This window comes from Drosophila kikkawai, chromosome 2L (assembly GCF_030179895.1).
Source record: "Drosophila kikkawai strain 14028-0561.14 chromosome 2L, DkikHiC1v2, whole genome shotgun sequence".
In the NCBI taxonomy this organism is placed as follows: Eukaryota; Metazoa; Arthropoda; class Insecta; order Diptera; family Drosophilidae; genus Drosophila; species Drosophila kikkawai.
In genome coordinates this window covers 28,751,959-28,765,576 of record NC_091728.1, presented here as the reverse complement: position 1 = coordinate 28,765,576, position 13,618 = coordinate 28,751,959, and the positions used below count along the sequence as shown (strand labels likewise).

The following is a 13,618-nucleotide window of genomic DNA, read 5'->3' as shown; positions in this document are numbered from 1 at the left end:
TTTATTTAAGTAATAAAAAACAAATCAATTTGTTTTTTCTATTTTTCTTAAGATATTAATATTACACTTATAAACTAAAAATCCATCAAATTAAATGCTTAAAAGATTTCATTTCCCGTCTCCTTGGGTACTGTGCTCAAGAAAACTCGAATATAAACGTTGTATGGGGAACATAATAGGCCATTTGTTTCTTGGAAATGCATAAATTCAGTTTAAACTTTTATTAACTAAAACATGTGTCCTATTTATTTTACAAAATTGACAAAAACTAATATATTTGAAAATATTAATATTTTTTAGGTAGCCAAAACCATACCCGAAAGTACCAAGAAAGCCGACAATTTATGTATGAAAGGGCCAATTTGAAAGTGGTCAAAAAATACCATAATTTGTTTAAAACGAAAATATTTTGAGTGTTCCCGCAAGTAAAAGGTTCAAATTTCACTCTTTCTAAAAAATATTCATAATATTCATAAATTTTAATATTTTAACAGATGATTTTTCACGAAATGCTTTGGTCAAAAATGCAAATCTTGAACTTCAGACACTTTTACAAAATGATCCAAACAATAATTTCACATTAAAATAACTAAACATGTTTTATGAAACATTTAAGTGCTTAAAATAATTAAAACATTCTACCATTTAAAAATATAACATTGAGAAAAGAAGAAAATAAAACTGCACATCGATCAAACATAGGCAACGTAAATGAGCGCTGCCAAACACATAGTTATACTGCTCTCCTCCTCGATTCTCATATCAACGAGGGACGTCGGGTCTAGACCGCTCGCGCCATTTCTATACAAACAAAAGTGTTTTTCGTTAGCTTTCGAACATAATCAGTGAAGCAAAAATGTCCGACTCTGCAGTGGCAACATCCGCGTCCCCAGTGGCTGCCCCACCAGCGCCAGTTGAGAAGAAGGTGGCCGCCAAAAAGGCATCTGGTTCAGGAGCTACCAAGGCCAAGAAGGCAGCAGTTCCACCATCACATCCGCCAACTCAACAAATGGTGGATGCTTCCATCAAGAACTTGAAGGAGCGTGGTGGCTCATCGCTTCTGGCAATCAAGAAATATATCACTGCCACCTACAAATGAGACGCCCAGAAACTGGCTCCATTCATCAAGAAGTACTTGAAGTCCGCAGTGGCTAATGGAAAGCTGATCCAAACAAAGGGAAAGGGTGCGTCTGGTTCCTTCAAACTGTCGGCCTCTGCCAAAAAGGAGCCCAAGCCAAAGGTTGCGGCTGCTGAGAAAAAAGTCAAAAGCAAGAAGGTAGTCACCAAGAAAGCCGGAGCCACCGCAAAGAAAGCCGCCGGAGCTGCTGACAAGAAACCCAAGGCTAAGAAAGCCGTTGCCACCAAGAAGACTGCCGAGAAGAAGAAAACTGAGAAGGCAAAGGCCAAGGATGCCAAGAAAACTGGAGTCGTAAAGGCAAAGCCAGCAGCAGCAAAGGCTAAGCCGGCCGCCGCGAAGCCAAAGGCAGCCAAGGCACCGAAGGCCAAGGCAGCAGCGTCCGCCAAGCCTAAGAAGGCAGTGAAGAAAGCAACTGCTCCGGCTACCGCTAAGAAGCCGAAAGCCAAGACCACGGCGTCGAAGAAGTAAATTAAGATAATCTTAATTATGGCAATTTTAGATTTCGAAATCTGAAATTTGAAATTGATTTAAACAAGCCCTTTTCAGGGCTACAAAACTTTTTTAAAAGAGAGCTAAATTATCAATTTTTTAAAATTACAAATAGTGTTCCCGCTTCCTTTAAAACCCAGAAGTATTTATATATTTGATAATAAATAATAATACTAATAAATTAATTTTCGGAGGAAAATAGCGTATCGCAGTCAAGAGTCATGTCCGACCCTATAAACCATATTAATTTTTGGTCAGCATATCGATCTAAGTCGATTTTTTGGTAGAATTACTTTTTTTTTCCAAATTTTTTAAAGGGGTCACATTTAAATTGTACTATTCCAGGAAAATTTTAATTCGAAATAGATTTTATATTTTACAGGACAGCTTTTGGTTTTAAAATGGAAGCTTTATATATTTAAAGAAAAATTAGGCTTTTGAAAATTCAGATTCTTTGGTAAAACTTTTTGTGGCCCTGAAAAGGGCCTTTTTAATGCTTCTCCGCATCCGCGGGGAAATTTACTTGGAGCTGGTGTACTTGGTGACAGCCTTGGTTCCATCACTGACGGCGTGCTTTGCCAACTCTCCGGGCAGGAGCAGACGAACAGCAGTTTGGCCATCCGCAACGACGAAGAGTTGAACAAGCTGCTCTCCGGCGTCACCATTGCCCAGGGAGGTGTGTTGCCCAACATCCAGGCTGTTCTGTGGCCCAAGAAGACCGAGAAGAAGGCTTAAGGGGGTCTTCTCATTCAAAAGCCGTTTTTGGACCCTTTTTAAAAAAATTCTTATTTTAAAACGCAAAGAATAATTGGAAACTTTTTTTATTTATTGAATTCAAAAATGTTCAAAGTACCTAAAAAAGTTGTTCTTGCCTCGATACGAGGGTTGTTCAAAGAGTAATGAGACTTCAAACTTGGTGGTCGAAAAAAAAGGTGTCGTCCTGGCGGCCACGATTCAGGGTCTCCAGAGCGTCCGAAATGAAAAATAAAAACGGGGTTATAATCAGAATTGATGTCATTTTCGGGTGACGGAACAGATTTTTTTTTTAAATTTTTTTAAACAAAATGGCGGCCATTCAAAAAAAAAATTTCGATTTCGGGCTTTTTTTTTGTAGTTTAGTGTAAAAAAAAATAGAAAAAAAAATTTAAAAAAAAATCTGTTCCGTCACCCGTGAATGGTGACAATTCTGTGTCGACTCCACTTTGTTTCATGAAAATCGGTTCAGTTGAACTGGAGATATCATGGCCGCCAGTTCGAAAAACGTGGTTTCGAGCTAAACGCGTTTGAAGTTTGAAAAAAGCTCATTTTGCGAAGAACTTGCTTCACAAAAAAGGCTGTATCTTCTAAAGTATTTCGAATTTCTAAAAATCCTTTTGGGGACATATACACACCATCCCAAGCTATAAATAAATGCAAAAAAAAAAAAATCGAAAAAAAAAGTTGCCCAATGAGAAGACCCCCTTAAGCGTTCAAAAAGCGTGCCAGAAACCTTGTACATAAAAACAAACTCAAACCCAAACGTCCTTTTCAGGACGACCAAACTATTTCAAAAGAAACTTACATTTTCAAATATGCCTAGCTAAGTTTAAACAATATTAATAATTATATAATAAATAAATTTATATATATAAAATATACATATAATATTTATATTTTTGGTTATCGCTATGCAGAAACCAATAGTACAGTCGCCAGAGAAATTCCAGTAACGAAACAAGACCGAGAAGGCTTAAGCGTTCAAAAAGCGTGCCAGCAACCTTGTACATAAAAACAAACTCAAACCCAAACGTCCTTTTCAGGACGACCAAACTATTTTAAAAGAAACTTACATTTTCAAATATGCCTAGCTAAGTTTAAACAATATTAATAATTATATAATAAATAAATTTTGTATATATAAAATATACATATAATATTTATATTTTTGGTTATCGCTATGCAGAAACCAATAGTACAGTCGTCAGAGAAATTCCAGGACATGGACAATGAACATTGTCATTGCAAGACAGTTTACGCTACCTAAAGATGTGATTGTCTTCCTACGGAAACCCCGACCAATTCAAATAAAGATATTTCCATTCTTGGGCTAGAATATTCAATGTTAAGATATATGCGAAATATAACTTGATAATTTTTCTCTTTTATGAAATTAAGTGGTGGTCCTGAAAAGGACCGATTGTTGAGAAGTACAGACTGTACTGATTTTTTAACCGCCGAAACCGTACAGGGTGCGGCCTTGTCTCTTCAGGGCGTAGACGACGTCCATGGCTGTGACGGTCTTCCTCTTGGCGTGTTCAGTGTAGGTGACGGCATCACGGATCACGTTCTCCAAAAACACCTTCAGAACACCACGGGTTTCCTCGTAAATGAGTCCCGAAATGCGCTTCACGCCGCCACGCCGAGCCAGACGACGGATGGCTGGCTTTGTGATACCCTGGATGTTATCACGCAGCACTTTGCGATGACGCTTGGCGCCACCTTTTCCCAAGCCTTTGCCTCCTTTACCGCGACCAGTCATTTTTCACTATTTTATTTTTACACTTCGAAAGTCACCACTGAACTAATGTAGAAGCCGCGTCGGCCGCTCCTATTTATACCTAAACTCTGCTCTGCACGAGCGAGCCCGAACGCTATGGCCTTCTCGCTCTGTGCTCGACAAACGAAATGGCATGTGCTTCGACTAGCTCTCTCTTTTCCACCCTCCACGTTTTGCTATATAAGAGGGTAGGCAATGCGCAGCTCGTTTATTGTGTTTTCAGACTCGTGAAGTAAACAGTGGACAGACAGTGAAAATAAGAAGAATATAAAATGGCCCGTACCAAGCAGACCGCTCGCAAATCGACTGGTGGCAAGGCGCCACGCAAACAACTGGCAACCAAGGCCGCTCGCAAGAGTGCCCCAGCCACCGGTGGTGTGAAGAAGCCCCATCGCTATCGCCCCGGAACTGTGGCTCTGCGTGAGATCCGTCGCTACCAGAAGAGTACCGAGCTGCTGATCCGCAAGCTGCCTTTCCAGCGCTTGGTGCGTGAAATCGCTCAGGACTTCAAGACTGACCTGCGCTTCCAGAGCTCGGCCGTGATGGCTCTGCAGGAAGCTAGCGAAGCCTACCTGGTTGGTCTCTTTGAAGATACCAACTTGTGTGCCATCCACGCCAAGCGAGTCACAATCATGCCCAAGGACATCCAGCTGGCCCGTCGTATCCGTGGCGAGCGTGCTTAAGTTGAGATTGCTTCGACTAGCAAATAGCGTCAATACATTTTGTACAAATCGGTCCTTTTCAGGACCACAAACATATTTATAATAGAGATTATACATTTTCATATATAATTTACATACTACAAATAAAACATTCCCGGTTTTGCGTTTTTATGGTTAAATATCTTATAGTCAGAGATCGATCTTAAAATATATAAATACAAATATTTACAATTATTTAGATAGTGCGATACTCTATTGGTATCTACGGAATGTAGGGACATTTATATTATTTTAATTCAGGGAATTTTTAAAAGATTAAAAAGGTATATTAAAAAACCAAATTGTACCGTGTTTGATCAAATTGATGTGGTTTTAATCAAACACAATCCAGTATATTTACTTTAATTAGCTTAAGGGGGGATATACATGTAAACCAAATTTTTTTTGGTTTAAAAAATAGTTTGTTACTTAAAGAATATACTGTGTAAGTTTCATTATCGAATTCCAACTCCAAGTGCCTCAAATCAACTATATACGCAAGGTATATAAGTGTTAAACGTATTTTTCTCTGCTTAAAATTTTTGCATTTTTACCTATGCTATGGGCACGATTCACAAAAAACTATGTAACATATCGGAGTGAATCAAAAATTATTATGATCAGCATGAAATTATCTTCTATTTGAACCTAAATGCGGGTAATACAAATGAATATTACTATTTTTTAAGAGGGTGGGAAGTGAAATCTGATTACCTGAAAATGGCATTTTTTCTTAGGAAATTATTTCCTACATTACAAAATTCACGAAAAATGTCTACATTTTGACCGTTTACATGTATATCCCCCTTAAGGCCTGAAGTTGGTATAGCTAAACTAAAATTTCGCGCAATTTGAATTACGCGTTAATTTCATAATAAATAAATAAATAAATAAAATATTTACTTAAGTTATTAAGTTCGAAATAAATGTATTCAAACTGCTTGATTTGAACATTTTATTTAAGTAATAAAAAACAAATCAATTTGTTTTTTCTATTTTTCTTAAGATATTAATATTACACTTATAAACTAAAAATCCATCAAATTAAATGCTTAAAAGATTTAATTTCCCGTCTCCTTGGGTACTGTGCTCAAGAAAACTCGAATATGAACGTTGTATGGGGAACATAATAGGCCATTTCCAAGAAACAAATGCATAAATTCAGTTTAAACTTTTATTAACTAAAACATGTGTCCTATTTATTTTACAAAATTGACAAAAACTAATATATTTTAAAATATTAATATTTTTTAGGTAGCCAAAACCATACCCGAAAGTACCAAGAAAGCCGACAATTTATGTATGAAAGGGCCAATTTGAAAGTGGTCAAAAAATACCATAATTTGTTTAAAACGAAAATATTTTGAGTGTTCCCGCAAGTAAAAGGTTCAAATTTCACTCTTTCTAAAAAATATTCATAATATTCATAAATTTTAATATTTTAACAGATGATTTTTCACGAAATGCTTTGGTCAAAAATGCAAATCTTGAACTTCAGACACTTTTACAAAATGATCCAAACAATAATTTCACATTAAAATAACTAAACATGTTTTATGAAACATTTAAGTGCTTAAAATAATTAAAACATTCTACCATTTAAAAATATAACATTGAGAAAAGAAGAAAATTAAAACTGCACATCGATCAAACATAGGCAACGTAAATGAGCGCTGCCAAACACATAGTTATACTGCTCTCCTCCTCGATTCTCATATCAACGAGGGACGTCGGGTCTAGACCGCTCGCGCCATTTCTATACAAACAAAAGTGTTTTTCGTTAGCTTTCGAAAATAATTAGTGAAGCAAAAATGTCCGACTCTGCAGTGGCAACATCCGCGTCCCCAGTGGCTGCCCCACCAGCGCCAGTTGAGAAGAAGGTGGCCGCCAAAAAGGCATCTGGTTCAGGAGCTACCAAGGCCAAGAAGGCAGCAGTTCCACCATCACATCCGCCAACTCAACAAATGGTGGATGCTTCCATCAAGAACTTGAAGGAGCGTGGTGGCTCATCGCTTCTGGCAATCAAGAAATATATCACTGCCACCTACAAATGCGACGCCCAGAAACTGGCTCCATTCATCAAGAAGTACTTGAAGTCCGCAGTGGCTAATGGAAAGCTGATCCAAACAAAGGGAAAGGGTGCGTCTGGTTCCTTCAAACTGTCGGCCTCTGCCAAAAAGGAGCCCAAGCCAAAGGTTGCGGCTGCTGAGAAAAAAGTCAAAAGCAAGAAGGTAGTCACCAAGAAAGCCGGAGCCACCGCAAAGAAAGCCGCCGGAGCTGCTGACAAGAAACCCAAGGCTAAGAAGGCCGTTGCCACCAAGAAGACTGCCGAGAAGAAGAAAACTGAGAAGGCAAAGGCCAAGGATGCCAAGAAAACTGGAGTCGTAAAGGCAAAGCCAGCAGCAGCAAAGGCTAAGCCGGCCGCCGCGAAGCCAAAGGCAGCCAAGGCACCGAAGGCCAAGGCAGCAGCGTCCGCCAAGCCTAAGAAGGCAGTGAAGAAAGCAACTGCTCCGGCTACCGCTAAGAAGCCGAAAGCCAAGACCACGGCGTCGAAGAAGTAAATTAAGATAATCTTAATTATCGCAATTTTAGATTTCGAAATCTGAAATTTGAAATTGATTTAAACAAGCCCTTTTCAGGGCTACAAAACTTTTTTAAAAGAGAGCTAAATTATCAATTTTTTAAAATTACAAATAGTGTTCCCGCTTCCTTTAAAACCCAGAAGTATTTATATATTTGATAATAAATAATAATACTAATAAATTAATTTTCGGAGGAAAATAGCGTATCGCAGTCAAGAGTCATGTCCGACCCTATAAACCATATTAATTTTTGGTCAGCATATCGATCTAAGTCGATTTTTTGGTAGAATTACTTTTTTTTTCCAAATTTTTTAAAGGGGTCACATTTAAATTGTACTATTCCAGGAAAATTTTAATTCGAAATAGATTTTATATTTTACAGGACAGCTTTTGGTTTTAAAATGGAAGCTTTATATATTTAAAGAAAAATTAGGCTTTTGAAAATTCAGATTCTTTGGTAAAACTTTTTGTGGCCCTGAAAAGGGCCTTTTTAATGCTTCTCCGCATCCGCGGGGAAATTTACTTGGAGCTGGTGTACTTGGTGACAGCCTTGGTTCCCTCACTGACGGCGTGCTTTGCCAACTCTCCGGGCAGGAGCAGACGAACAGCAGTTTGGATTTCCCGACTGGTGATGGTCGAGCGCTTGTTGTAGTGCGCCAGACGAGAAGCCTCGGCAGCAATGCGCTCGAAGATGTCATTCACAAAGCTGTTCATGATGCTCATCGCCTTCGAGGAAATGCCAGTGTCGGGATGGACCTGCTTCAGGACCTTGTAGATGTAGATAGCATAGCTCTCCTTCCTCTTCCGCTTCTTCTTCTTGTCGTTCTTAGTGATGTTCTTCTGGGCCTTGCCAGCCTTCTTGGCTGCCTTTCCACTGGTTTTAGGCGGCATTATTTTTTCACTTCACTTCACTTTGCGATTAACTCACTTTTCATAGCAGTCGGGCTTGGGTGTTCGCTCTTATACTTTTTTTCAAGCAATGTTTTCAGGTCTAAGGCGACCCACCCCTAACTGAACGCACAGGCAGAACTAAAAGTATAAATTCGTGACAAGCTGGGCAGCCGGCAACATTCGTTCTTCGTGTGTGTGCAGTGAATAAAGTGAAATAAGAGAAAATGTCTGGTCGTGGAAAAGGTGGCAAAGTTAAGGGAAAGGCAAAGTCCCGGTCCAACCGTGCCGGACTTCAGTTCCCTGTCGGCCGTATCCATCGTCTGCTCCGCAAGGGCAACTACGCCGAGCGCGTCGGTGCCGGCGCTCCAGTTTACCTTGCTGCCGTGATGGAATATCTGGCCGCTGAGGTTCTCGAGTTGGCTGGCAATGCTGCTCGTGACAACAAGAAGACGAGGATCATCCCGCGTCATCTGCAGCTGGCCATCCGCAACGACGAAGAGTTGAACAAGCTGCTCTCCGGCGTCACCATTGCCCAGGGAGGTGTGTTGCCCAACATCCAGGCTGTTCTGTTGCCCAAGAAGACCGAGAAGAAGGCTTAAGCGTTCAAAAAGCGTGCCAGAAACCTTGTACATAAAAACAAACTCAAACCCAAACGTCCTTTTCAGGACGACCAAACTATTTTAAAAGAAACTTACATTTTCAAATATGCCTAGCTAAGTTTAAACAATATTAATAATTATATAATAAATAAATTTGTATATATAAAATATACATATAATATTTATATTTTTGGTTATCGCTATGCAGAAACCAATAGTACAGTCGCCAGAGAAATTCCAGTAACGAAACAAGACCGAGAAGGCTTAAGCGTTCAAAAAGCGTGCCAGCAACCTTGTACATAAAAACAAACTCAAACCCAAACGTCCTTTTCAGGACGACCAAACTATTTTAAAAGAAACTTACATTTTCAAATATGCCTAGCTAAGTTTAAACAATATTAATAATTATATAATAAATAAATTTATATATATAAAATATACATATAATATTTATATTTTTGGTTATCGCTATGCAGAAACCAATAGTACAGTCGCCAGAGAAATTCCAGTAACGAAACAAGACCGAGAAGGCTTAAGCGTTCAAAAAGCGTGCCAGCAACCTTGTACATAAAAACAAACTCAAACCCAAACGTCCTTTTCAGGACGACCAAACTATTTTAAAAGAAACTTACATTTTAAATATGCCTAGCTAAGTTTAAACAATATTAATAATTATATAATAAATAAATTTTGTATATATAAAATATACATATAATATTTATATATATTTTTGGTTATCGCTATGCAGAAACCAATAGTACAGTCGTCAGAGAAATTCCAGGACATGGACAATGAACATTGTCATTGCAAGACAGTTTACGCTACCTAAAGATGTGATTTAATTCGCATTCGACCTTCATCGAGTGCAGACGTGCTTACGGACGACCGCTACGCGGGGTTTATTCTCGAAGTGTTTTTTCATGGTGAAAAAGTAAATTCGGAACTCTAAACTACGTACTGTCAGCTAGGCCAAGCCCTACAGTGCGTATGACATACGGACACTAGTGCGTGAGACGTGTTTTTGAGCTGCAAAGTTCATTTATATGGTGCCACGCGTAACAAGCTCAAAATAATGAGCGGCGATCAAAAGAATGAGCGTAGAACCTCTGTAAACCAAAGAAACGGTGTTTTCTCTTATTTCTCAACTCGCGATATCGAAGCAGAAAAAACGTCTACCAAGCCCAACCCGGCTCTACTGACCGCCGACGGCACGAGAGCGCGCTCTTGCTCTCCCGCCCTACTTATTCCAGCTCCTACATCTTGGAGCTCCCAATGCCAAACCCCACCACCAGCGGCTTCGATGGAAGACGCACCAACAACAAGCAGAGCTGCAATTTCTGCAAACGCATCAAAAGCAACAGCAACAACTAAACCAAATACCAATATTGCGAAATCGGTGCCAACGGCCGCAGCGCAAAATACAATGGTAACAAAATCCGTGAGCTCCGATAAGCAACAAGCGGTTCCGGCCATACAGACTGGCATGGATCGCTACATCCAAATTAAGCGTAAGCTTAGCCCCCATAACACGGTTGGTAACAAGCCTAAGATCAACTGTGTCACCAAAAGCTACGACCCAAACAACACCAACAAATTTTCTCCGCTAGCAGCTGGTGAGAATAATGAAGCAGAGCTGGAGCAGGAGACTCAAAAACAGCCAAAGCCCCCACCTATATATATAAGGGAGAAAAGTTCAAACGCCCTGGTCAACAAAATTGTTGCGGTGGTCGGGGACGGAAACTTTCATGTTGTTCCAATTATTAAAGGGAACATCTGCGAAACCAAAGTTCAAACCAAAACAGAAGAACACTTTCGAGCTGTGTCTAATTACCTGCAGGAAGCAAAAAAGAGCTTTTACACCTACCAACTAAAAAGCAGCAAGGGACTGCAAGTAGTGCTGAAAGGAATTGAACCAGATGTCGCCCCCTCCGAAATACTAGAAGCCCTGAAAGGCAAGGGTTTCTTTGCCAAGAATGTTAGCAACATTATCAACAAAAACAAAAAGCCGCAACCTCTTTTCAAAGTCGAACTTGAGCCAGACAGTAAAGCCCTAAAGAAGAATGAAGTTCACCCGATCTACAAGTTGCAGTTCCTACTGCATCGAAGAATCACCGTGGAAGAACCTCACAAACGCAACGGTCCTGTGCAATGCACAAATTGCCAGGAGTATGGTCATACAAGGACATACTGCACCCTTCGGTCAGTCTGCGTAGTCTGTGGAGACTTCCACAACTCCGCACACTGCCCTGCGAACAAAGAAGACCCCAACACGAAAAAATGTGGAAACTGCGGAGGAAACCATACAGCTAACTACAGAGGCTGTGAGGTCTACAAGGAGCTGAAGAGTCGCATGCGAAGGGCGACAGCTACACGCCAACAAAATACACAAAATGTGTATTTTAATTCAAAAACTACTCCAGATGTATTTTTTGCCAAAGCAGCCAGATCTTCTTTTGGTCCGCTAAATGCCCCCACGGGCATCTCCTACGCCGAAGCTCTACGGACAGGTATGCAAAATCCACTCCCCTCAAACTCAGTAAATGCTCAGCAGGCCCCAGAGCAGCCACGAAACAACATGGAATCCATGATGGTGACCATGCAACAAAGCATGATGGAACTCATGTCATTTATGAAAACGACCATGCAAACGCTCGTCCAGAATCAGAATATGGTGATACAGCTGCTCGTAGCACAACAGTCAAAATAATCAATGTCCAATCTACGTATATCCACGTGGAATGCCAATGGCGTCCCACGGCATAAACTTGAACTAACACAATTTCTAAACGAAAACCACATCGACGCCATGCTACTGGTTGAAACGCACCTCACAAGCAGATACAACTTTCATATAAGAGGTTATACCTTCTACCGCACAGATCATCCAGATGGTAAAGCCCACGGCGGGACCGGCATCCTTATCAGAGAACGCATCAAACACCACTTCCACCAAAGGTTTGCAACAAATTACCTGCAAGCTACGTCCATAAAAGTGCAGTCAGGCAACGGCAACCTTTGCATTGCTGCTGTCTACTGCCCACCTCGCTTTGCAATCTCTGAAGGTCAATTCATGGATTTTTACAACTCACTTGGAGATCGATTTATAGCTGCAGGAGATTACAACGCCAAGCATATGCATTGGGGATCCCGCCTCGTGACCCCCAAGGGAAGACAACTGTACAACGCTCTCATCAATGTGAGAAATAAGCTGGACTACGTTTCCCCTGGTAGCCCCACATATTGGCCAGCAGACCCCAGAAAGATACCCGACCTAATTGATTTCGCGGTGACAAAAAACATCCCACGAAATTTAATAAACGCCAAGGCCCTTCCAGACCTTTCTTCAGATCACTCGCCGCTGTTGATAACCCTCCTTCAAAGCCCTGAAACTACGGATCGCCCCTATAGGCTGACGTCGCACAGAACCAATTGGATGAAATACAAAAAGTATGTGAGTTCCCACATTGCGCAAGCCCCCCAGCTCAATACTGAAACCGACATCGACTCCTCCACCTCCGCACTGGAAGAGGTACTTGTGACTGCAGCCAGAATCTCAACACCACAACAGACGGATGTGCAAAAAATCAAACTCAAAACGAACCAGCAAATTGAACAGCTTATCCAAGAAAAGAGGCGTCTGCGACGGGCGTGGCAAACCAATAGATCGCCATGCACAAAGCAACGTCTAAATGAAGCCACACGCAAACTAAGCCAACCAGCACAAAGCATCCCTTATGGAGAGCTCACCGGCTGAAACCATCACCCCGATAAGAATGTCATCTGGTTGCTGGGCCCGCAGCGACAAAGACAGAGCCGAAACTTTTGCCTCACATCTCCAGGGCGTTTTCCAGCCGAACCCTGCTGCAAATCCATTTGATCTACCGCAAATCCACACTGAAACGGAATCTACTCCAGCATCATTTCGTCCGAACGAGATAACGAAGGTCATCAGGGAACTGAAGCCGAAAAAGGCTCCCGGCGTTGACCTAATAACTCAAAAAATGATAATTGAACTTCCGAATTGTGCTATTGAGGTCATCTGTAAAATCTTCAATGGGATCATAAGTCTCGGCCATTACCCAACAAAATGGAAAAAATCTATAATTATAATGATACCGAAGCCCGGAAAAGACCACACGATTCCGTCATCTTACCGACCAATAAGTCTACTATCATGCTTGTCCAAATTATTTGAAAAATGCCTACTAAAACGCATAATCCCTTATCTGGGAGCTCACAACATTATCCCAGCTCATCAATTTGGCTTCAGAGAAAAACATGGAACTATCGAGCAAGTTAACAGAATAACATCAGAAATTCGCACAGCCTTCGAGCATCGAGAATATTGCAGCGCGATATTTCTCGACGTTTCTCAAGCATTCGACCGAGTCTGGCTCAACGGCCTCATGCACAAAATAAAAACACTCTTGCCGGTATACACACACAAATTACTTGAGTCGTATCTCTACAACAGAGTCTTCGCAGTGAGGTGCAACGCAACAACATCCGGCACCTATTCAATCGAAGCTGGAGTCCCACAAGGAAGTGCACTTGGGCCTACCCTATTTGTTCTATACACAGCGGATATCCCCACAAGCGACCAGCTAACATTATCCACTTTCGCTGATGACACTGCGATCCTCAGCCGTTCCAGATGCCCAGTCCGTGCAACAGCCCAGCTC

At 40.9% G+C, this 13,618-nt stretch overlaps 5 protein-coding genes and 1 pseudogene across 5 annotated transcripts; 4 read left to right on the top strand and 2 right to left on the bottom strand.

Moving 5' to 3' along the window:
• Window positions 1–856: 856 nt before the first annotated feature.
• LOC121502700 (histone H1-like) lies at window positions 857–1,683 on the top strand (annotated as a pseudogene).
• A 2,150-nt stretch (window positions 1,684–3,833) lies between these two features.
• Window positions 3,834–4,145, bottom strand: LOC138928529 (histone H4). The gene has a single exon (XM_070285725.1). It carries the CDS (start codon window positions 4,143–4,145, stop codon window positions 3,834–3,836), a length of 312 nt encoding a protein of 103 aa, XP_070141826.1.
• A 252-nt stretch (window positions 4,146–4,397) lies between these two features.
• Window positions 4,398–4,873, top strand: LOC138927905 (histone H3). The gene has a single exon (XM_070283299.1). It carries the CDS (start codon window positions 4,436–4,438, stop codon window positions 4,844–4,846), a length of 411 nt encoding a protein of 136 aa, XP_070139400.1. The 5' UTR covers window positions 4,398–4,435; the 3' UTR covers window positions 4,847–4,873.
• Window positions 4,874–6,635: 1,762 nt separating this feature from the next.
• LOC121502569 (histone H1-like) lies at window positions 6,636–7,425 on the top strand. Its single transcript, XM_070289048.1, has one exon. It carries the CDS (start codon window positions 6,676–6,678, stop codon window positions 7,423–7,425), a length of 750 nt encoding a protein of 249 aa, XP_070145149.1. The 5' UTR covers window positions 6,636–6,675.
• Window positions 7,426–7,925: 500 nt separating this feature from the next.
• Window positions 7,926–8,361, bottom strand: LOC138929635 (histone H2B). Its single transcript, XM_070289042.1, has one exon. It carries the CDS (start codon window positions 8,335–8,337, stop codon window positions 7,966–7,968), a length of 372 nt encoding a protein of 123 aa, XP_070145143.1. The 5' UTR covers window positions 8,338–8,361; the 3' UTR covers window positions 7,926–7,965.
• Window positions 8,362–8,561: 200 nt separating this feature from the next.
• LOC138928527 (histone H2A) lies at window positions 8,562–8,936 on the top strand. Its single transcript, XM_070285722.1, has one exon. It carries the CDS (start codon window positions 8,562–8,564, stop codon window positions 8,934–8,936), a length of 375 nt encoding a protein of 124 aa, XP_070141823.1.
• The last annotated feature ends 4,682 nt before the right edge of the window (window positions 8,937–13,618 follow it).

Bases quoted from the DNA above. Each gene is read 5' to 3' on its own strand.
- LOC138928529 (XM_070285725.1), bottom strand. From the start codon at position 4,145: ATGACTGGTCGCGGTAAAGGAGGCAAAGGCTTGGGAAAAGGTGGCGCC.
- LOC138927905 (XM_070283299.1), top strand. From the start codon at position 4,436: ATGGCCCGTACCAAGCAGACCGCTCGCAAATCGACTGGTGGCAAGGCG.
- LOC121502569 (XM_070289048.1), top strand. From the start codon at position 6,676: ATGTCCGACTCTGCAGTGGCAACATCCGCGTCCCCAGTGGCTGCCCCA.
- LOC138929635 (XM_070289042.1), bottom strand. From the start codon at position 8,337: ATGCCGCCTAAAACCAGTGGAAAGGCAGCCAAGAAGGCTGGCAAGGCC.
- LOC138928527 (XM_070285722.1), top strand. From the start codon at position 8,562: ATGTCTGGTCGTGGAAAAGGTGGCAAAGTTAAGGGAAAGGCAAAGTCC.